This window comes from Panthera tigris, chromosome A2, assembly GCF_018350195.1.
Source record: "Panthera tigris isolate Pti1 chromosome A2, P.tigris_Pti1_mat1.1, whole genome shotgun sequence".
Lineage (NCBI taxonomy): Eukaryota > Metazoa > Chordata > Mammalia > Carnivora > Felidae > Panthera > Panthera tigris.
Window position 1 is genome coordinate 17,819,577 of NC_056661.1, and position 22,600 is coordinate 17,842,176.

The following is a 22,600-nucleotide window of genomic DNA, read 5'->3' on the forward strand; positions in this document are numbered from 1 at the left end:
ACTACAGGACTGGGAGGCTGGGTGACTTCTGAAGAGCCCACTTCTCAACAACCCTTGTCCCAGGACCCTGCTCCCAACTGATTGCCAGCAGCACTTCTCGTAGGAGAATCCAGCCTCTCATTTCCACTTCCCTCCTGGGCTCCCAGGGAACTTGACTGCAGAAGGGCTGGGGACACAGGAAGAAGGGCCTACCTGCCCACCTGCTTTGTGGGACCAGGGCCTGAAGGTGGTGGGTGGGGGGACTAGATAGCTGAGAGCTCCACCAGGTCCTGGCTGCCTCAGGGAGATGGGAAGGGGATCATCAGGCCAGCAGCTCAGGACTTGCCTGGGACAGATCTAGTCAAGGGAGGGGGGCTCAGGCCCCACTGAGCTCAGGGCTATTCTCGGAGCCTGAGTCAGCGGCAAATCGAGGCAAAGGATTCTTGCCCTGCCTGTCCAGGCAACAGTTAGAAATCAAATAGGAACACTATGCCCCAGGCTATATCCTCCTCCCAGGATCCAGAGTAGACCTATGAAGGAGGCTTCCTCAGGGACAGTCCTTAGGCCTTCCTGGTCCATTCAGGGAACCAGGGACTGCCAGAAGGCGATTGCGCAAGGCCCACATCAAAGCGCTTCCCTCCTGAGCCACCAGAGTTCCCAAGCTGGGACCTCTACCAGGGCAAAAGCATGGGTTCCCACACCCTACTCTTGGGACAGACTAGCCAGGAGCATACCCCATGTGGCTAAGTGGAAACATCTGGCTTCAACTCCTGCAGGCATCAAAGACTTCCGGCTTCTGTGCTGTGGCCCCCACGCTTGCCTCTGGCTGAGGACACATCAGCATGTGGGAAGATGGAAGGATCTGGGGGATACACAACTGGAGGGAAGTCCATGCTCCCCCATCCACTGCCCAGTGGACTCCATGGCAATGTGAAGAGAAGAACAACGCAGTTCTCAACACAGGCTTTTATTGGAGGTAAGGTAATCCGCACACAGGTCTGAAGAGCTGAGGTGGTATGTTAGGGGGCGGGAGGTAGACCATGAACCCCGGCCCCGCCCTCTTGCCAGCACAGCCTTCCAGCCTAGAAACGCAGCCAGAACATGCCGCTACGGATCCGGTTGTAGTCTGGGAGCTGCTCAATGGGGCCTGTGGGGATAGGGTGGGGCGTCAGGGTGGGGTGCCTGGCCTGCACAGGGACACCTGGCCCTGCGCCACACCCGATCCAGGGCTGCCCGGAGCAGCACAAGACAGGCTCTGAGTGGAAAAAAGGAAAAGCACATTCCCCCAGGGGTGCTGAGCCTGTCCCTTCATGCTCCCTGGCTCTTGGAGCCCCACCCCATACATGGAGGTGTCCGTTACCTGGCGGGTGTGGGGTATTGATGGAGGCACCTTGGCAGGGAGTCAGGGAGCTGCTGGGACAGGTTTTCTGAGCAAGAACTCCCTGGCAGCCAGGCTATTGGGCAGAGCCTCTCAGGGGCCTCAGTTTGCTGCTGCCAGGCTAGGCTGGGGGGTGGGGGAGCAGAGGCAGAAGGAGAGCCTAAGAGGAGACCTGAGAAGGATAAAGAACAAGCCCCCTAGGCCACTCACCAAATCCAGCCACTGCTGGACACTGATCATAGAAGTACTTGGAGCAGACCTCACGTACCACACTGGCATCCACTTCCTGCAGGGTGAGACAGAGCACGCCAACTGACAGGCAGGCTCCTGGGACCACCTCAGACAGTCAACACTACCCAGCCGACCAAGATCTTCCATATGAACCATGGCACAGCCCCCTTACCCAAAGGGGAAAGGCGGCAGGGCCCTCCTCCTGTAGACCGCCACAGGCCCCACCCATCTCCTCAGCCATCAGTGCCTCTGCCCTGCCCTCCACTTATGCCACCCCTGCTGGTGACGCGGCCTAGGACATCAGGGAAGCCTACGGGAGCAATCTGCACCGTCAGGCCTCAACTCCCCGCCCTTTGGGGAGCCTGCCAGGTCTAGACTCCAGAACATCTCCCAGGGGCCCTCATTACCGCAATCCGGCTTTCCCACTCGGCCAGGGGAATGCGGCGGCCATAGGTCAGGAGACTACGTCCGATGTCCTCACACACAGGAGTGGTGCCTGCAAGGTCAGGGGAGGCTTCCAGGTCCACCCGGTCCAGTCCCGGACCACAGGCACACAGTGAAGCTCTGGCTCCAGGCTGACACTGGGACTGTGCTCAGACTCCAGATCCCAACCTTCACTTCTACAACCATCTGCTACCGTAGCGATGGGCTGTTGTTGACCTGGCCCACCCACACCTGTATCTGACATGCCAAGCCCCTGGGGGTGGGAGTGGGGTATGGCATGGCCTTCAAAGTTTGCCTTTCCCATCTTGGTTGGGAATGGTGGCTACACTGGGGCTGTCCCTGCCAGGATGCGCTCCACCCCCTCCCCACAGGGCTGCTGCACTCACCGTCCAGATGAGACACCAGGGCATTTCGGAGGATGTTTTTGCCCCGGAGCACCTCACTCTCTGTGGCACTGGTGCACAGGCGCATCCTAAAAGGGCAGGGGATGGGATGGTCATCCCAAGAGACCGTGCTGTCTCCTAGCCCCTCACTGTCCTCAAAGGCCCCTAATGCACCCAGCAGTACTAGGCTGCCACTCACCACTGGCCTTGCAGGAAGAACATCATGTCATCGATTTTCATGCGATCGCAGACAAAGTGTGCACCCAGCAACCCAGTGTCTGCATAGCAGATATTGAAGGTCTGGAAACTCTGGCACAGCTTGTTGGCCACGGCGACTGCAGCCAGTGGGCTGGACAGGTGCTACCGGGACAAGGACCATCAGCACCCACCCTCCTGCCTGTGGTCCACACCCCGAACCCCAGTACAGGAGCCCACGGCCTGACACCCTCTGTTCCTTGAGGACAAAGTCCCGTGCCCGCCCTGGCACTCACCGTGCCACCACCGTAAGTGCAGTCATAGTGGCCAATGATGGCATTGGCTACTTGGAGGGCCACGTTGTCCGGGTTGGCCCAGCCAGGCCCCTCTACCGCAATAGCCACATGGGCCAACGGCAGAGCATCATCGCGGTGGCGGATCTGAAACAGTACATGGCGAGACTGAGGGACGGCCACAATGTCCGGACGACGAGAAAAGGTACAGGGTGTGGGTGAAGCATGCCCATGCGCGCGTGAACGTGTGTGCTTGTGAGGCAGCAGCCACAGGACCCGTTCACAATTCCTGAGGCACCTTTGGAGTCATGAAGATAACCTTGTACGCAAGCATCCTTCCAGAGGCCCCAGCTGAGAACACTACCCCTGCCCACAAGGCCACCTACCTCGCTGCCAGTGAAGCGGCATGGAGCGAGAGTGGGCACAGCGTCCTCTGTGTATGTCTCAGAGACGCCGCTGAAGTGCTTCTGGGCGAGATCTACCAGCTGCCGGTGCTCCACCCCTGCCGAGACAGAGAGCATGGTTACCAGTCAGGGGACTCACACACAGGGGGAGGACCCCACGTCCCATCTTGCTGGGAGACGGCAGAAGGAAAACAGGACATCAGGACAGGGTGAGGGAAGAGAATCCGCCAGACGGACTCCGCCTCACGGGCAGGGCAAGCACCTCAGGATCGAACAGCATCCGTCCCCTCAACCACAGGGAAGCAGCTGCATGCTGCGCCTGAAGGTGGGTCCTCATGTGATGCGTTCTCACCCACATCAAGGACGAGATGGGGGCTCCCTGGGCACAAGGCCACCTGTCCTGCTTTGCCCCTCTGGCCCTTCCTCAAGCCGATGGGGGCTGCTGCCCTGTGGGCGGTGGCAAATGAGAGGACACAAAGAGGTGCTACTGCAGGGCCGTGACCAGCTCCGGGTACGTTTATAAACAACATTGTAATTTCAGGCCCTCAGGACCCCTGCAGACTTCACATCCTCGCCTTGACAAGAGGAGGCCTCTGCTGCTCTAGCATCTCGACCAGTAGGTGCCCGGACCCCACTGGACTCAACACAATCTCACATGTCACTAGCTTACACTGCTCTTGGTTCCCAGGTTCCCAGGCCCTGAAGCCACCAATCATGCTCTTTTCATCAGTCCTTTTCACCCATCCAGCTGCCAAGACCACAAGCTAGAGAAACATCCTTAATCCCACCCTCCCCACCACGGCCAGACCTCCTGCAGATTTCCATCTATAGAACCATCCTGAGTCCATCCACCTCCCTCCCTTGCTCCTGCTGCCTCCCACCAGAAACATGCCACAGCCCCTCCTTGGCTGGCCTGCCTCTGCTTTGGCCCTCCATGTGGCAGCCAAGCGTCAGGCCATGACACCGCCCTGCCCCTCTGCTCGGGCTCCCCACTCCTCACCTGAATGACCCCCCTATTCTTTAGACCTCAGTTCCAACAATAATGTGTTCCAAGAGCACCCCCTAACCTCCAACTCTGGGTCCTCCATTTCAGTCCCCCTGCCACTGGGTGCCTCCCCTTGAAAGCACTTCCCGGTTTGTCACTGAATGTGTGTTGTCACACCCCAGTGTCTGGCCTGCCCACCAGCAAAGCTACAAGGAACAAACCTGGGGCTAGTATCTCCCACCAGCCTGCAAACTGGATCTCCTAACAAAGGTGGGGCTGAGAAAGGCCTGTACTAATGAGGGGGAGCAGCATCCCTATGTGGCAGGTCCCAGTGGTGGTGGTAGGGCAGAATGCCCTCCCACCTCAGAGAGCATGGGAGAGAGATCACTCTCCACAAGAACAAGACAGGAACAGGGTGCCCAGGAGTGGAAGATCCCTTGTGGTCAGAACCAAGAGACCTGGGCTCCAGTAAGCAAGGCTGGTGCCCATGCACCCATTACCACAGGGCTTCAGGGAGCCCATCACTCACCTCCGGCTGCTGCGAGCACCATGCGAGGGGCCTTGTAATGCCTGCTGACATACTCGGTCAGGTCTGCACGAGATAGCTTCCTGCAAGACATATGGCCAATGGCTTAATGCCTCTCCCAAACCACAGCAGTCTGGGCCTCACAAAACAGTGCTGAGGAGACAGACAAGGGAAGACATGGCTTCTCCGGGGAGCAAGCCCTAGCACAGCCCTCAATCCCCTTTCTCATCTCTGTCGCCCAGTCCTCTGGGGCCCCGCTTCACGTCTGCCTTTAGGTCAGGCTCAGTCCTTCCTCTCTGAGGGGGTGAGCTGATGCTGTGAGGTTCTCAAGGGGCGGTATCAGTGCTTATCCCACCCGGGAACAAGGAGCCACACAGATTCCCAACGCTCCCTCCCTCAGGATTTCAGGACACGCACAGAATCATACCCTACAAAGAAGCCCGCAATGTGAGTGAAGACCGTACAGGTATTTAAAAAGCCCTGCAAGGACCACAGGGCACAGAGAAAACATTTCCAGTTGTGCAAATTAAGAACGTATAATAGCAAAGGGCAACTAAAACCAAACTCGTGTGGACGGGGCTTGAACACATTCCAGCACAGGCCCAGCCAACCCTCACCTGACATTCCCGCTGGGCCCCTCCACAGCCTGGGCTAGAGGTGTGCCCTGGAATGCTGTGGCGTGCAGGTAGTCAAAGACCACGTCCCGCATACATGCATCATTCTCCTGCAGCTCCTGTAGGATCACATCACGCTCCTTCTCAATCTGGGAGTCTTCTAGGGTACAGTTCTGCACAATGTCGGCCAGGAGCTCCACAGCTGGACGTGAGAAGGGCAGGTTTGGGAACCAAAGGGCAGGTGGGGCCACTGCAGGCCGGTAACAGCACAAAACCCCCAGGCCTGGCATGCCTGCCTGCCCTGCGGCAAGGATCTGCTGTCATGGTAACCCCACTCTTCAGCCAGGCCAAGTTCCTGGGGGCCTGTCCTCTGTACCCCTGAAGTCCTATCCCCGTCCCTGCCCCATCCTCCAGATGTTACCTTTTGGCAGGTCCTTGGATAGCGCCTTGATGTAGTATGCTGTGTGCTCCCGGGTGCTGTAGGCATTGAGATGGGCCCCCATGCTCTCCACCTCCTTCTCCAAGGCGTTGCCAGGCCGATTTTTTGTTCCCTGGAACCAGATATCAACACGACCATCAGGAGCCACATGGGAACTGAGGACCCCTATCTTCAAAGGCTAAAGTCCCAGCAGGACCAGTGGTCTACAGGCACCTTCCTCATCAAAGACTATGGGGATGTACAGTCTACAGTCTGTCCTCACCAAGTGCCGAGCAGGCCACAGTATCATGGGCTAACAGAATGGAGACAGCCAGGGGCCAGGAGAGAAGGGCACGGTCAGTGCAAGTGCTGCCTGAAATCCAGATCCCCATAGCAGCCTGATCTTACCAATCACCTTACTGACAGTCATAGCCAGATTATGTCACATCAATGTTTAGATGACACTGTCATTACCCACTCTACCCCCATGCCATTCATATGACTGTGTATGTGCTAGTGGACACCTCTGTGGGACTCGACCCCAGTCCCCTATGTATGTGTGGGTGTTGCTGTCCACGGGCACACACACACGCATGTTGAGATCTACATACACATCTGTGATGCTGCTGCTGGCTAAGCTACCTACCCGGTCCTGCTCCACACCCCTACCGATCCATATCTCCTTCTCCATTTTTTCATTCATTCAAAAAACTCAGACTCCATACCAACATGGGCTGGCTTAGGGGCTGAGGGTGGTGACTGTCCCCACCTTCAAGAAAGCTCAGTATTTACTTCTACAAACAAGAGATGTCCGGATATTCTGCCAGAGCAGAATATTTCACAAGAACACAACTTGCCTGTGTCTGTGAATTTGTTAAAATGCCCGTTATCTATCTACGTGTTCGATTCCACACCAGCGTGCGCACATAACAAAGGCCTGGCCTCTCTGTGAGGAGTGGGGTTCCCGCAGCTCCCTGGGTTTTTTTCTGGCTCTAGGAGCCTTGTGCAGGGGCTGACCAGGTAAGTGCTCACTCAGGAGAGGCCAAGCCCTCATGGTTCCTCCCAGAAAGGCCAGCCAGAGATCGCCCCCCTAGCTGAAGCCCATAATTGAAGAGGTTGGCTTTGCTGACCTGCATCCTCAGGAGGGACAACAGGCAGCTGTAAGCCCAGGGGTGATGCAGGACTTCAGGAGCCTCACCTTGAAAGCCAGATGCTCCAGAAAGTAACCTGCCCCGTTGTTCTTCTCAGTCTCGTAACGGCTGCCAACATCAATCCATACCCCGACCTGGACGAGAAGCCACCAACAAAGGTAACACACAAACCACCCCAGACTCCACTCACACCCTACTCTGGGTGACTCAGCAGAAGCCCCAGGATGGGGCTCATGGTCCCAGAGTGGGGGAGAGCTGTCTCAGTAGGCCCCCTGTGCTTGGAGATACAGCTATGCCCTGGGCACAGGCACTGGCTGAAAAAGGACCTACTCCAAGGAAGTTTCTAACTGTGCACATTCACTCGGCTCCATTACCAATATGAACTTTTTATATTCTGTCTTGCTTTTCAGTTGATTTTTTAATTTTTTCTAGGCAAGCAACACATCATTTGCAAACAACAATTTATTTTCTCTTTTCTAAAAATTATACCCTACCTTTGTTCTGGTGATTCTTTCATTTCCCCATTAAGGAAGGAAGCTGTTGGTTTAGACGCTGAATGTTTTATCCTATTAAGCAAGTAGACTTCGCTCACAATTATTAAAAAAAGTTTTAATCAGACCTGGATACCTAACATTGCACAGTGTCTCCTTGGCACCCAATGAGAGAATCCCATAATTAAGAAAAAAAATTTTTTTGTTAATGCTTATTTATTTTTGAGAGAAAGAGAGACAGGGTGTGAGCGGGGGAGGAGCTGAGAGAGGGAAACACAGAATCCAAAGCAGGCTCCAGGCTCTGCGCTGTGAGCACAGAGTCCGACACGGGGCTCAAATTCGCGAACCTCAAGATCATCACCTGAGCAGAAGTTGGACGCTTAACCGACTGAGCCACCCAGGGGCCCCTCGCATGATTTTCTTAATAGTCTCCTGGTGTGCTATGAAACACACACCACACCATGCACCTCACATAGGTCACATAGTTCTAGTCTTTTAATTTTCCTTCACAGTTGATTTAAAAATTTCACATTTACTTTCCTAAGAGATGCTGATACACATATGTTGTAAATTCTTACACTGACATCTATTTCATAACTAACATCTTAGGAAGTAGAGTTCGCCTAACAACCTGTTATCTTTGGATTATAACTGACAGCGATCTTTCTCTGGCATTTGGAGCACAGTGGTGCCCCTTACAATCTAGAGCGTCTCAGAGTCCATGAAATACAGCATTCTCTCCCAAACTTTTTTTTTTTTTTTTTTTAAGTTTATTTACTTATTTTGAGAGAGGGAGAGAGTGTGAACAGAGGAGGGACAGAGAGAGAGAATCCCAAACAGATTCTGCGTGGTCAGTGCAGGGCCCGATGGCAGGACTTGAATGCCCAAACCTTGAGATCCTGACCTGAGCCAAAAACCAAGAGTCAGACACTTAACCAACTGAGCCATCCAGGTGCCCCATCTCCCAAACTGTCTTAACAGATCAGTTCATAGCAGTGTCATATAAGGAAGCTGCCCATGATCTTTTACTGTATTTAGTAACAACTTATAACAAAAGACATTATCTGTTCCTGAAAAACCAGAAGAATTTACCAATAAAACCACTTAACCCTGGAGTGTGGGGTCCAGAGAAGAGGATTACATCTTGAGAATCTTCTCACCTATTCATATACTGTATCTAGCCAAGATTTCTCTCCTTAAGTCAATTTTGAAAATTTGTATTTTTTGGAAAGTCATCCATTTCTTTGGAATCTTCAAATGCATTCCTTTCGCAAGTGCGTGAGTGGTCTAGCCAGGAGATCATGACTTTGGGCCATGAGTTTAGCAGTCACCTTAGGTCTCTGAAACCCATTTTCCTCACTGTAAAATGAAAACAGGATCACTTCTCTCGTATGCGCTGCTTAAGGAAAGGAAAACGCTGGAAAGGAACTTGGCCTCCTGCTTGGCAGGCATCATCTGCTAAATGAGTGTTATAGTAAGGAATGGCCCAAGAAGTCAAGCCTAGCTGGGGTCGGGATTAAGGTAGCAGAATCAATCCAGCGGCGGAGAGAAGTCTGACCCAAACCACAGAAGCCTCGAGCCCAAGGTCACACCCTGTCCTGAGAAAAGACGCCAGGAGCAGTATGGAGGCGACCTCCCAAGAGGGGGCCCCGCTCACCGTGCAGGTAGGCTGGGAGGACTGCTCGGAGGCCACTCTCAGCCCGTTGTCCAGCAAGCTGACCTGTGTCTCTGGCACGCTCTGGAGAGCTTGAGCGAAGGTGGCGGTGGTCCTCAAGGCAGGCGACCTCAGCAGGGCCGGCTGCTGGAAAGGGACAACCGAGACTTAGGGCTGGGTTGCGGGATCGCTCCTCGGCTCCCAGGCCAGCAGTGGGAACCCCGTCCCCGGACCTCCGGTCAGCCGCGAGACTCCTATCCCCGCTCAGCGCCGTGACCTTCCCATGGCCCTGACCCCGGAACCTCCCCAACCTCGACCCGTCGCCGCTAACAGTCCACTCCCCGTTCGGGTTCCGAAGCCCCGCGCTCCGCGGCCTTGTGCTCTCGCTGTCGCCTCACCGAGCGGTGGGTGCGAAGCAGCACTCGAGTCCCGGCGCTAGCCGCCCGGCAAACTGCGGAAGCCGCCATCTTCGAGCTCCAGTCAGCGCCAGGTCGCGCCACGCTTGCGTAGAGTGGACGCAGCGGCGTCCGAGGCGCAGGCGCACTACCGCAAATATGGCGCTCGGCCGCCTCCTAGCGGAGACCATGGATATTCACATGCGGCTAGTCGGTGACTCTGTCCGGGTGTCCACCGGTACCTGCACACGTCAACCCACCTGGCCTCCGCGGGTCCGTTCGCAGTCCAGTTCCTCTTCCCCTTTCACCCGTGGGAGGCAGGATGCGCGATATTTCTCACGAACCGCGGGCGTCCCGAATCCACTGTGTACTCGGAGTTGCAGCGCTGTGTAGGGCTGCAGCCGCCGCGTGTCTGAGAATGGGAGCCCCCGCCCCGGGTAAAGCACCAGCGAGGGCTCCTGGGACTATGAGGTAGCTTCTGATTGCGGTTTTCTCTTTAAAGGGTGAAGCAGATTCAGATGCCTGACATCGAAGGAAGTTAACAAGATGTTGCTAAGGGGCGCATGGGTGGTGGCTCAGTCGGTTGGCCGTCCGACTTTGGCTCAGGTAATGATCTCCTGGTTCACGAATTCGAGCCCCGCGTAGGGCTCTATGCTGACAGCTCAGAGCCTGGAGCGTGAATTCTGTGTCTCCCCCTTCCTCTGCCCCTCCCCGGCTCTTGCTCTCTCTCTCTCTCTCTCTCTCTCTCTCTGTCTCTGTCTCTCTCTCTCCCAAAAATAAATAAAAAACATTTTTAAAAAATCCCTTCTCTCTAAAAAACAAAACAAAAACCCAATATATTGCTAAGAAAAAGGAACAGTATAGAGACCAATTTGTGAAATAGGATTCCTTGTTTGAAAAAACACACATACGAAGCGATGTGCCTTTTCTAGTAGACCTCATAGAAAAAATTCTGGAGGAACTCCCTCGAAACTTTTAGCCGAATGACTTCTGGAAAATGGATTGAGGGGAAGGAGAATACACTTCTGTTATTTTAATGCAGAATTTTTAGTTTCTACAAAAAAAGTTACTTTTGAAAGAGCATAATTCTGAACTCTACATGATTGATACGTGCTTTATTGTTTTGTCTTTGCGATCTTTCAAAAAATGTCAAATGTAAATTATAACTGTCTTTTACAAAAAGCAGACAAAAGATGCTTCAGTGTGTGAAGCACTGATTTAGACGTGAAAAATAAAATGAAATAGAATCTTCTAATTAGTACATCTTTCCACTTTTTTAAAACTTCAGTTTTAAGTTTTATATTTACAGAAAAGTTGAGCAGATAGTTGAGAATTCCCATATGTATCCCCCTTATACACATGTGCACAGTTTCCTATATTATTAACATCTGACATTATTAAGGTACATTGATTGTGATTAATGAACCAATATCAGTACACTATTACTAACTAAAGTCTATAGTTTATTCAATTTACCTTAGTTTCTACCTCCCACCCCCGCCTCATTCTAGGATTCCATCCAGGATACCACATCACATTTAGTTACCACATCTCCTTAGGCTTCTCTTGCCTATGACAACCTCCTCCAGTGACCACCACATCCTATACCCTTCTGGCAGAGCTCCCCCAAAGAGTTCCCTGCATGCAATTCTTCTCCTCCCATTCTCTCCCAAATCCACTCCAGTCCAATGCCCACATCACTCCTCAAAAACCACATCTGTCCTGGCAACCAGGGAGCTCTAGTGGCCTCCTTCAATGTAATTGGACACTTTTTCCTCATGAGACCCTCATCCTTTCTCCACCTTCAGGTTCCCATACTCCTCTGTTCTTGTCCTACCTCCCTGGACACTCCTCCCTGGACAATCCAAGAACCTTGGCTGGTTCTTCCTCACCTCCCAATCTAACAGAGTGAGAGCCCAGGGCTCAGTTCTGGCTACCTCTTCCCGTCCTGATCAAGACTGCTTTCTGGTCATCTCATCCAGCCTCATGGCTTCAGTGCTGTCTGTACATACAATGGCTCCTATATTCCCATAATTCACTATCTCCCCTAGAGAATTAAACATGGCTAACACTGAACTCTTCACTGTCCCTCCCAAACCTATTCCTCCTATAATTGCTTTCATCTCTGTAAATGACACCTCCATTAACCCAGTTGCTCAGGTTAAAAATCTTGGAGCCACTGGGGTGCCTGGGTGACTCCGTTGGTTGAGCATCTATCTGATTTGGGCTCAGGTCATGATCCAAGGGTCATGGGATCAAGCCCTATATTGGGCTCCATGCTCAGCATGGAGCCTGCTTAAGATTCTCTCTCTCCCAGAGTACCTGGGTGGCTCAGTAGGTTAAGCGTCCAACTTTGGCTCAGGTCATGATCTCACGGTTCACGGATATGAGCCCCAAGTCAGGCTCTGTGCTGCCAGCTCAGAGCCTGGAGCCTGCTTCAGATTCTGTGTTTCCCTCTCTCTTTGCCCCTCCCCTACTTGCACTCTGCCTCTGTCTCTCAAAAATAAATAAATGTTAAAAAAAAAAAAAAGATGCTCTTTCTCCTGCCCCTCTTCCCTGCTGTCTCTCTCTTAAAACAACAACAACAACAACAACAACCAGGAGCCACTGCACTGATAGCACAGAGCCTGCTTGAGATTCTCTCTCCTTTGTTCTCTATCAAAATAAGTAAATAAACTTTTAAAAAAATCTAGGAGCCATCTTGATTCCTCTCTCAAATTTCCCACTTAATCCTTTAGTAAATTCTGTTCCAAATAATTTCTATATCCAGTCTTCTACATCCCCGTCCCCCATCCCCACTGCTACCCTAGCGTGAGAAGGGAAAGGCAATGATACAACCAGGAAGTGTGATGTAGGAATCTGGGGAAGGATGTGTTTCAAGATGTTGGTCAAAAAGGAAATGTTTACTGAAAAGTCAAGTACAAGCAGCAGCCATTGCAATAACTTGGCAAGAGTCTTTGATGATTCACTGTTCTTTGGAATTTACTTGGTATATGGAATGAGGTGAAGTCAAAATATCCTTTTTCTCCCTAAGTTGCAAACTGAACTTTCTAACAGCATTTCTATTATTACTAAGTGATCTCTATGCTCAACGTGGGGCTTGAACTCATGACCCTGAGATCAAGAGTCACATGCTTTACCAACTGAGCCAACCAGGTGCCCCTCTAACAACATTTCTTGACCAGACCTTCTTTTTCTATCCATCTCTATCCATATCTCCTTTATTACCCACCCCAGAAATTCTCAAACACGTAACCAGGTGTGGGCTGCCTGAGAAGGCTCTGGCACTCAACTTACTCTTCTCACTCAATATTTGTTTGATATACTCACCAGTTTATTCTGGATTTTTTCCTATTTAAAAAAATTTTTTTAGATTTACATTGTCCTAACATATACATAAAATTTAGTATCTTAACTACTAAGTATACAACTCAGTGGCATTAATTACATCCAAAATGTTGTGCAATCGTCACCACTATTTCCAGAACTTTTTCAGCATCCTAAACAGAAAATAACTGACCATTTCCTTCTTCTTCCAGCCCCTGATAATCTCGATTCTACTTTTTCTCTGTATAAACTTGCCTATTTTAAGTATCTCATATTGGTGGGATTGTACAACATATGTTGTTAAAAACAAGAGATCCAAAATAGTCATTTATGCTAAGCCCCATACCACCAGACCAAACTTTTTGGATGTGCCTTTCATCAGATATGAGGGGAAAGGGGTGGCCATTATTCAAAAATTTTTTTCTGCCCCTTTCTCTCTTTCTACTCTGCCTGAAACTTCCGCAATGCATATATTTTTCTGCTTGATAGTGTCCTACAGGTTCCTCAAGAGCTGCACATTTTTTCTCTATCCTTTTTCTTTCCGATTCTCAGACTGGATAATTTCAGTCATCTTACTTTTAAGCTCACTGACCCTTTCTTCTGTCTGCTCCAATCTGTTGCTGAACCATTCTCGTGAGTTTTCCATTTTGGTTATTCTAGTCTTCAGCTCCAGAATTTTTAGATCCACTTAAAATTTTGTGGGTTTTTTTCCTATTTAATTTTTTTAATGTTTATTTATTTTTGAAGGAGAGAGAGAGAGACAGAGCATGAGCAGGGGAGGGGCAGAGAGAGAGAGGGAGCCACAGAATCCTAAGCAGCCTCCAGGCTCTGAGCTGTCAGCACAGAACCCGACATGGGGCTCAAACCCACGAGCCATGAGATATGACCTGAGCTGAAGTTGGACACCCAACCGACTGAGCCACCCAGGTGCCCCTTAAAATTTTCGTTTTTGCTGATATTCTAATTTTAGGCAGACATTATTTTTCTGGTTTTCTTTAGCTATTTGTCTATAGTGTCCTTTCACTAACAATTCCATTGCCTGGGCGTACTTAGGGATGTTTCCTGTCAGGTTTCTTTTTTTTCTCTGCAAATGGGCCTCACTTTCCCATTTCTTAGCATATTTTGTAATGTTTGTTGAGAACTGGACGTTCTGAGTGTTACATATGATAACTCTGGAGATCGAATTCTCTCTTTAGGGATTGCTGATTTCAGCTTGTTGAGGAGTGGAGCCATCATGACCATTCCATACTACTTTCACAAAGTGTATATTCCTTGTTGTGTGTAGTAATTGAAGTTTCTAATTTATTATTTCTGCAATCAGCCAGTGACCTGACAAAGATTTCCTTAAACGTCTTGCTCCCAAAGGAAAGGTGGGGATGGGGGTGGGGGGTGAGGTCTACTTAAATTCCCTGCAGCTGGGAAGCTGCTTCAGCCGGTGGGGGTTGAAACAGGGAAATTCATTGAATTCTTCATCAAGTTCTCCCTTGGATGCTGCAAGTGTTCAACTAGACTTCTGAGTTCCAAAAATAGCTGCTGCAGTTTCTGCTAGCTTGATAGTTATTTTGGTGGAGGAAAGGATTCCTGGAGAGTCCTACTCTGCCATCTTTTGTGATGTCACACCCTGTTCTAAATGATTTGTAAAAAGAATATTCCATCTAAAAGAAAAGCCTAATTTGATTAGAATTATATAGGGGTGCCTGGGTGGCTCAGTCGGTTGAGAATCTGACTTTGGCTCAGGTCATGATCTCGCATTTGTGGGTTCGAGCCCCGCATGGGGCTCTGTGCTGATAGCTCAGAGCCTGGAGCCCACTTTATATTCTATGTCTCCCTCTTTCTCTGCCACTCTCCTGCCCTCACTGTGTCTCTTTCTGTCTCTCAAAAAATAAAACATTAAAAAAAAATTTTATTACAAAAAAAGAATTATATCAACTCCAATAATTTGGGGGAAAGTGTTTTTTTGGACAGTTGGCTGAGAATTTCCAGTATCAGGTCCTGGTTCTGTTTTGACCATTTTTCTCTCAATCTTTCTCCCTCCTCTTGCATTTTACCATAAATAGCAAAAAGAGCAGAGGCTGAATTTTCAACAGTTTCCTTGGAAATCTCCTCTACTTAATGTCCACTTTCATCATTCACAAGTTCTGCCTTTCACCAAACTGCTGGACACAACTCCACTAAGCTTTCCTCCTGGAAAGGAGAGAAGGAGGAAAGGAAACCTCCTGGTTTCCAATAACATGTTCCTCATTTCCTTCTGAACCCTCGCTGGCAGCATTCTCAAAGTCAAGATTTCTGCTAACGGTTTAAGGCTGTCTTGGCTTTTTCCATTATGCTCCTTGACATTCTTCCAACTTTTGTTCACTGCTCAATTCCAAAGCCATTTCCATGTTTCTGGACTTTGTTACAGTAGTACCTTGCTCTCGATATCAACATCTGTATTAGTTTTCTATTGCCAGCATGACAAATTACCTCAGACTCAATGGCTCAGAACACAAATTTATTACCTCACCATTCTATAGGCTCAAAGTCCAACATGTATCTCATTTGGCTGAAATTAAGGCATCAGCAGGGCTATGTTCATTTCTGGAGGTTCTAGGAGAGAATTTGTGTCCTTGATCATTTGGGTTGTTGGTAGAATTTAGATCCTAGTGGTTGTAGGTCTGAGGTTCCTGTTTTCTTGCTGGCTGTCACCAGAGAGTTATCTCCAGCTTCCAGAGCTCGCCTGAATTCCTTGGATTTTTGGATGGTGGGAGATCCCTTCCCCCATCTTCAAAACCAGAAACAGAGGATCAAGTACCTCTGACAATTTAAATCTAACCAACTCTCCTGCCCTCTTCATCACTTTTAAGGGCTCATGTGATTCCATTGAGCCTAGCAAAATAATCCAGAAAGATCTTTAATTCCATCTACCAAGTTCTTTTTGCCAGGTACTATAACATATCCACAGATTCCATGGGCATCTTGAGGGGCCACTATTCTGCCCACCATATCCTTACCAGGAGGTACCAAACCCTGTCCCTCCCCAGCCTGCCCCTTCCTCCTCTCCAGGGCTCCTTCTTTCCACTGAAATTCTGACCATCTTATAGTTCCTGGACCAGGCCAAGGTCCACCCCCACACCCTCCACAAGGACCTGTCATTCTGACTGGAGCACTGTCCCCTACTTTAGTCACCTCACTTTTCAAGTGTCAGCAGTCAGCCCACCTTTGCTCCATGCCCCCACCCACCTGCCGCCCACTGCCCTGACTAGGCCAGCACATCTCTGCAGAGTCATGGCTTTTATTGAGTTGGTTTCACCACCGCCACCACCGCCACCACCACCACCACCACCACCACCCTCCCATTTGAGTAAGAGAGGAGCCGGTTCTGTTCTGTACATCAATGGATCCTGGTATCCACAATAGACTAGCAAATGGTAGGTGCTTACTGAACCTTGTAGGATGTAGAAGTGGGCCTAACAAGAGGCTGATGAATCTCAAGCTTCAATGCCCTTCTCTTCCAGGCCTTGGGAGGAGCCCCAGGAGTGTGTCCATAGAGGCAAGTCTTTTTTAAACTCGCGGAATGAAGATATTCTAACTGCATGTAGTTAGAACCTCTGTCCTTTTCTAGTCAATCCCTCCATCCTACCTCACCTCTTACGGGGATACTGGAGAAGTTATAACATTTGGGGGGTTCAGCCAAGAGGAAGGTGGGTTGGGGATTGTCCCAGGTTGGGTTCTCTAGGAAGCGGACTCCCCAGAGGGAGATTAGGACATTTACCAGGGAGTCGAGATCAGCATCTGAGGGAGAGAGGGAAAGGGTTGCGCCAAGGGCAAAAACTAGCTGTGACGAGGCCGCCTGCAGCTGAGACCCTTCTTGATGACTGGCAGCAGCGGGCTTCCCTGAAAGGGGACCACCTCCAAGTCTACCAAGGGGACACACTTGGCCGGGGTTTAGAGGGACCTAATGTGGTTGCTCCACTCGGGTGTGCATTCACCTTGTCATTTCTGTCCTGGTACATGAGGCCTTCAGGAACCTCCTGCCAGGTCAGACAGAGCTTCTGGTCAGGACAGAAATGCAGGATCCTATTGCATTTAGCACGTGCCCCAGAGTGCCCGGTGCTAGAAAAATTGTGAGCCATGGAGAGAAAACAAGTTTTGAAATGTATGTGGAGCCAGAGCCTACCTTTGGGAAATTCTTCCAAAATATAGAGCTTCTGTATGAAAGCAAGTTGATGACAGTTTTCCAAATTTGAAAAACATCCAGACAATTTATGTGACATCATCAATAATAGTTTAGGAGAGGGATTTTCTGAACTATCAATAATTAAAACACAAATTTCAACAATCAACCATGTTAGAAGGAAGACTGAATTCATCTATTTTCTGTGTATAGAGGATATGTCCCCTCTGTACTACAAAATCTTCATCCTATATAGAGGTTATCAGAGTCAGCAGCCAGAAAGTATAGGGGTACAAGTATTAATGTGTTAGGAAGTCGCCACAAACACATTATTGGTCTGGATTTTGCATTGTAGCATCACTTTTTTTTTTCTTAAGTAGGCTTCATGCCCATTGTGGAGCCCAAAGTGGGGCTTGAACTCACAACCCTGAGATCAAGACCTGAGCTGAGATCAAGAGTCGGACGCTTAACAGGATAAGCCACCCAGGAGCCCCTGTAGTGTCAGCTTTTTAACATTTATAATCTCTCACCATTTTTTCCTCATTTTAATGCACTTATTTCTATTTTTGAATTCGTAATTTTATATTCTTTTTCTAAAACAGATAAACATGCATAGGCCTCAGTACCCACTCAACCTGGATTGTCCTCAGTAGAAGGAAGAGAAGGGGTGAAGTTCAGCCCTCACTCCACTTTCAGGGGCCTTAGAGCAAGGACCACTCAGGTGCCAGAGCATGGTTGAGCCCGCCATAAAGATGAAGGTGGCCAAGGCTCACCCTCCACCTCCCGACCCCCCTCATCCCCAACCGGGTGCCCTCACTGACTCATTCAGGTTGTTACCTCCTCTGGGCAGCCCTCCATGGACCAGCCAAGTCTTCCCTGATGGTCAAGTCTTGTCCCACCACACCAGGGCCCCTAAGGAGCCCTGGAGAAGGAGCTGTATTTATGAGTGAGACCTTAAGGAAGAGGGGGCTGTCAGTGGGGGCAATGGAGCAGTGTGAGTCAGCCCCACACGCCCACCCATCCTGGGCACAGAGGCCTCAAATCTGCCGGCTGCAAAAATAAAAAGGAGACACAGGGTCCAGGCGAGCTTGGAGACGACACACACACAGGCCTGAGCCTGGCCCAGAGCCTCAGGCCACCCCCACCCCGACTGGCCACCAGGCAAAGAGAGGCATATGTTGGGTCACCCACTCTGGGTGGGAGACCCCTTTATTGGGGTTTTCTGTTTGGTGGTTATATGCCGCAGGTGGCAGTCAATATGGACCAGGAGGGCATCCAGCATGTGCAGGACCCCAATGAGCAGGGCGCGGTCTGAGATCGGATTCCGCCGTTTCCAGGGTCCAGAGGGGCTAGTGGTCACCTGCGGGTGCTGAGGATAGGACCAAGAGGCAAGAGTGAGAGCAGAGGGATGGGATCAGGGTGCGGTGAGGGGCAGCGATGGGGCCAGGGAGAAGGGCATAGGAAGGCAGATGGTGGTGGAGGGTCACCGAGGGTCTGCCATGGGCTGGGGTGGTCGTGGGGGCCAAGGGGGCTGGATGAGGAATAAGGATATTAAGGGGCGGAGGGACAGATGGGGACAGAGTACTGGGAGTGGTCAGGGGTTGATGGGTGTGGACAGATGTAGGGACCAGAGAGTGTGAGCGGTGCGGGGGGCGGGGGGGCACAGGCATGGGTAGGTTGACTGGGGGAGGGTTGGGTAGAGGACGTGATCTCACTGGGTCTGAGTGGAGGCAGGAGGCTGGGGGAACAGAGCAGTGCTGTGCTCACCTCAGACTTAGTGCCCTGGGAGCGCCACCGCTGTAGCACCGCACGGCTGACCATCAGCATCATGGTGGTGGTGAGTGTGACCCCAGCCACAGGATAGATGCGGTTCATCCCCAGGCCCATCCAGTGGCCAGGACAGCCCAGACTGCCCCCACAGCCTTCCAAGGTGTTCGGATGACACCCCCAGGGCTGTAGGTCCAGCCCCACCTGGTACCACAGGGGCCGTGACCAGGCATGGGAGGGGGCTGGCATCGCCAGCAGGGGCAGCAGTAGCAGGATGAACGGTGTGGGCAGCATGGCTGTGCCAAGTCCCTGGGTGGAACCTGGGTGCCTGGCAACAGACAAACACCCCTCCCCCAGGGGCAGGCAGCAGGTTCCAGCTGGGTCCGTGGCCTTTCCTGAGGGGCAGACTGGCCAGAAAACACAGCAGGGTGGGGAAGGGGGGCTTCCAGGGCCAAGATAGGCGGTACGCTTGAGGCCTGGGTGCCGATCTCTTAGCCAGCCCAGGACTGAAGAACAACTCCTTCCCCCAGCCTCCTCCCTGCTTCCTTCCTCACCTAACATTCAGTCCCTCAAATTCTAACACCCCATGGTCCCTAAGGCTGCTGTCTGGCACAGAGCCGCTTGCTGGTCCCCAAAGCCCAGCCTACCCCACAGTCCAAATCACAGCAGGGTGAGCGCTCAAAACTGTGGGGCCCCCACAGGCTCTGAACAAAGCCTGAAGGTTCTCTCTGGCCTGTGAGGTCCTGTGTGCTGTGGCCTCCCTCCAGACTCACGCAGGCCTCTCCGGTGTTCCCCAAAACAAGTGCTGTTCCCTATGCCAGGACACGGTCCTCCATTTCTCATGGCTGGTGTTTCAGTCTGTGTCACCTTCTCCCTTAGCTTCCCTCCCATGAGCATACTGGGCAACACAGTCCCTTCTCTGTCGTGTGACCCCGTTTTTTTTTTTTCTTCAAAGAAGTTCTAACTCTCTGCAGTTTCTTATTTGAGGTCTGCCCTCCACTCAGACACATAAGCTTCACTCACCCAATATTTGCCAAGCACGCCAGGCACCATTCCTGGTGCTGGGATACGTGTGACAAAGCAGATAAAAAGCTCTGACTTCCTGGGCTGTGATTCTGGGGGCTGGGGCAGGGAGGAGGATTCATGAACACAGAACAGGGTGCTGATGCAGAACACAATAAAAACTGAGCTGGACAAGGGGCGCTTCAGTGACTTGAAGGATAGGTCAGCCTCCGTCCGCTTGTCCAGCACAGAGCTGAGCACCTGGTCAGTACCTGGGGGACAGCAGTGTTCATGTGCTTTTGAGCAGGTGGCTCGAGCCCAGCATTGCTGTCAGCATTTTGTGGCACTGACTCATTTAATATTCACTGAGCAACCCAGGAAGCGGGTATAATCATCATTTCACTATACTGCCGAGACACAGGACCAGAAAGATTTTAGCCGCGCCGCCCCGCCATCACTCAGAGCATCAGCTGGCCTAAAGGCCCACTGCTGCCCACTAGGGAACATGCCTAGATGCTGGCATTTTATGGTAGAAATGAGCACATTTCTTGGTTGACCATGACCTGCAGAGCCCAGGTGATGTAATGATTATGAACAGGCATTTTCCCAAGTAGACAATCCTGCACATTCTTCTAAACACAGACCAGCAGCACCTGTGAACACCATGCTTCCCCGCCCCTCCCCCCCCCCCCCCCCCCCCGTTCACTCACACCCTCCGGGGGCTGCACCTCATTGGGATCATTCCTGAGAAGAAGCTCTGATTCCAACTATCTTCCAGATGAAGACATAGGTGCCAAGGGTTGAGAGCAGCTGGGTAACTTGGACCTGGGGTACCCCCACCCTGGGCCCCATAACTTTCCCTCTGGTGGCTGTCTGCTGTCTCACCTGACTCTGCCCTCCCCAAACCTTCCCCCCAACTTCTGACTCCAGTCCCCACTTTGGGGCATAAGAAAGGTCAGGAGCCAGGGCTGTAGATGGCTGCCCACCCCACCAAGCCCCCACCAAGCCCCCACCAAGGCACAGCAGAGCCTGGTGTTAGGCAAATAAATCTTTATTTCTGGGGCTAAAATCATACATCTTCCCCCAACCCAGCCAGTGCCAGTCTGACTCCAGTGCCCCATCCCTGGCCTATAGCACTGAACTTGGAGTCCCAGAACCTCCATCCCTGAGTTGTGTGTATGTGTGTGTGTTTATACGGAGGGGACTCCTGGGGGACATCTGGAGGCAGCCCAGGGTTGGGGGGGGTGTCGTTCTCACAAGTTACAACATTCAGAGGGGAGCAGTCTCAGGCAGGGTGGCAGCATGGTCAGAGTTTGGTCATCTGAGGAGGCAGAGGAGGGGAGGCTCTGGTCAGTTTCCAAAGGACACATATCAGCCCCTTCCCCCAGGACAGCAACCCCTGCTCCCAGGAGCAGCTTCAGCTAAAGGCAGGAAGGGGCAGCAATGGGTCCACCAGGGACAGATCCATCCAGGAAGGGTGAACTTCCTGAAGCTGGGGGTCAGGGTAGGGACAACCAGTAGACAGACAAAAAGCTCAGCAAGACAGAGGCCAGCTCACCAAAACAGGGCTGGCAGGGCTGGACCTCGGGTGTTGGAGGGCAAAGAGGACAGCGTCGTGGACAGAGGCAAAGAGATGCTGCTTAGTGATTGATGCATCGAAGAAGTGCCCAGCCTCAAGCTGGGCAACCACAGGGGCTGTAGGCAAGGAATAGGTCTCCCCTGACTCATAGAACCACCAGGAACCCCAACCCCAGTCCCCCGAATACCCTGACCCATTTCGTCCCTGACCTCTACCCCTGAGGCTACATCTAAACCTCCAGTCACTCTTGATCCTTGACCCCTGCCCCCTCAAGACACCTCTGACCTCCAGTTTCAGAGACCTTAACTCCTTGGCTGGAAGAGCCCACTCCCCTCCCAGACCGCTCATGTCCCCATCCCACGCACTGTGGCAGGCGGCCATGTACACCTCCACCTCGATCTCTCGGAAGTCACGGAAAATCTGCAGCAGAAAAGGGGGCCAGACTCAGAGGGAGCCTTGTGGGTCCCGAAGAGGGAGGCTGGGGTGGGAGGGAGTTTTGAGGGGGAGCTCAGAGGGCTCTTGGATCTAGTTATAGGGTCAGGAGGCTTGAGGGGGCCTTGTCCTCTCCCAGGGCTCTTCTTAGGGGTGTCCCCAGCCCCCAGCCCCTTACATTCTTCAGGCTCTTGAGGCACACAGTGTCCACAAAAGAGAGGGCTCCCAGATCCAGGACGAGGCTGTGGAAGTGCGGCTGAGGCAGGCCCAGGGCTTTCAGTGTGGTCACATCTGGGGCCTTAGCACCTTCTTGACCGCTGGCTGCCATATCTTCTAGCTCATTCCCTGTGCTCACCTGCTGGCAAACCAGACACACTGCAAAGGCTGCCCATGAAGGGGTGATGTCAAGGAGCACACAGACATACAAGGACACATAGGGTCAGATGTGGGAGCATGCACGTAAACACCCACATATATTGGGACATTCAGGGGACACTGGAGAACCAGGATGTGGGGAGTCTCTTGTATGCAAAGGCAAGAGGGACACATGAGGAAACACAGGAGAGGACGCCCAGACTCAGGAGCACATACAGACTTGCATATACTGCTCTGTTACCTCCTGCACCCAGGCTTACTAGGGAGGCTTAAGAAGGGAGGGCGCTGGGCAATTGTAGCCTACCCTCAGTCAGCCAGGGCGGAGCAGGGAGGGGGCCCAGGGACACATGTGCAAATGCAGACACCCTGGCATACCATCTGGGTCTCTAGTTGAGCCTGGCATCCCTTTTGATCCCATATGTTC

The 22,600-nt window shown here is 51.7% G+C and overlaps 3 protein-coding genes across 9 annotated transcripts in view; all 3 read right to left on the reverse strand.

Moving 5' to 3' along the window:
• Nucleotides 1-930: 930 nt before the first annotated feature.
• On the reverse strand, nucleotides 931-9,655 carry LOC102967145 (cytochrome b-c1 complex subunit 1, mitochondrial). Of its 3 annotated transcripts, none has more exons than XM_007088475.2 (13): nucleotides 9,545-9,655; nucleotides 9,150-9,290; nucleotides 7,049-7,135; nucleotides 5,854-5,983; nucleotides 5,436-5,634; nucleotides 4,822-4,901; nucleotides 3,290-3,405; nucleotides 2,907-3,050; nucleotides 2,615-2,775; nucleotides 2,419-2,504; nucleotides 1,996-2,084; nucleotides 1,568-1,643; nucleotides 931-1,126 (listed from the first exon to the last, which is right to left on the reverse strand). In XM_007088475.2, the coding sequence occupies exons 1-13, from the start codon at nucleotides 9,611-9,613 to the stop codon at nucleotides 1,062-1,064; spliced, it is 1,443 nt and encodes a 480-aa protein (XP_007088537.1). In that variant the 5' UTR covers nucleotides 9,614-9,655; the 3' UTR covers nucleotides 931-1,061. The 3 variants fall into 3 exon arrangements, with proteins under 3 accessions (XP_007088537.1, XP_015395926.1, XP_042834805.1); XM_015540440.1 differs by having other exon boundaries at nucleotides 9,150-9,293; XM_042978871.1 differs by lacking the exon at nucleotides 7,049-7,135 and having other exon boundaries at nucleotides 9,150-9,293.
• Nucleotides 9,656-18,191: 8,536 nt separating this feature from the next.
• TMEM89 (transmembrane protein 89) lies at nucleotides 18,192-19,174 on the reverse strand. The gene is made up of 2 exons (XM_007088476.3): nucleotides 18,789-19,174; nucleotides 18,192-18,390 (listed from the first exon to the last, which is right to left on the reverse strand). Exons 1-2 carry the CDS (start codon nucleotides 19,080-19,082, stop codon nucleotides 18,205-18,207), a joined length of 480 nt encoding a protein of 159 aa, XP_007088538.2. The 5' UTR covers nucleotides 19,083-19,174; the 3' UTR covers nucleotides 18,192-18,204.
• A 1,651-nt stretch (nucleotides 19,175-20,825) lies between these two features.
• The window catches only part of LOC102957611 (cadherin EGF LAG seven-pass G-type receptor 3), a 36,588-nt gene continuing 34,813 nt past the window's right edge, over nucleotides 20,826-22,600 (reverse strand). For all 5 annotated transcript variants that reach the window (XM_042978870.1, XM_007088477.3, XM_042978866.1 and 2 more), the window contains 4 exons: nucleotides 21,980-22,156; nucleotides 21,735-21,789; nucleotides 21,349-21,485; nucleotides 20,826-21,111 (listed from right to left, as the gene is read on the reverse strand). In XM_042978870.1, the coding sequence (XP_042834804.1) occupies nucleotides 21,097-21,111; nucleotides 21,349-21,485; nucleotides 21,735-21,789; nucleotides 21,980-22,156 (384 nt within the window). In that variant the 3' untranslated portion in view covers nucleotides 20,826-21,096. The remainder of the gene's footprint in view (nucleotides 21,112-21,348; nucleotides 21,486-21,734; nucleotides 21,790-21,979; nucleotides 22,157-22,600) is intronic.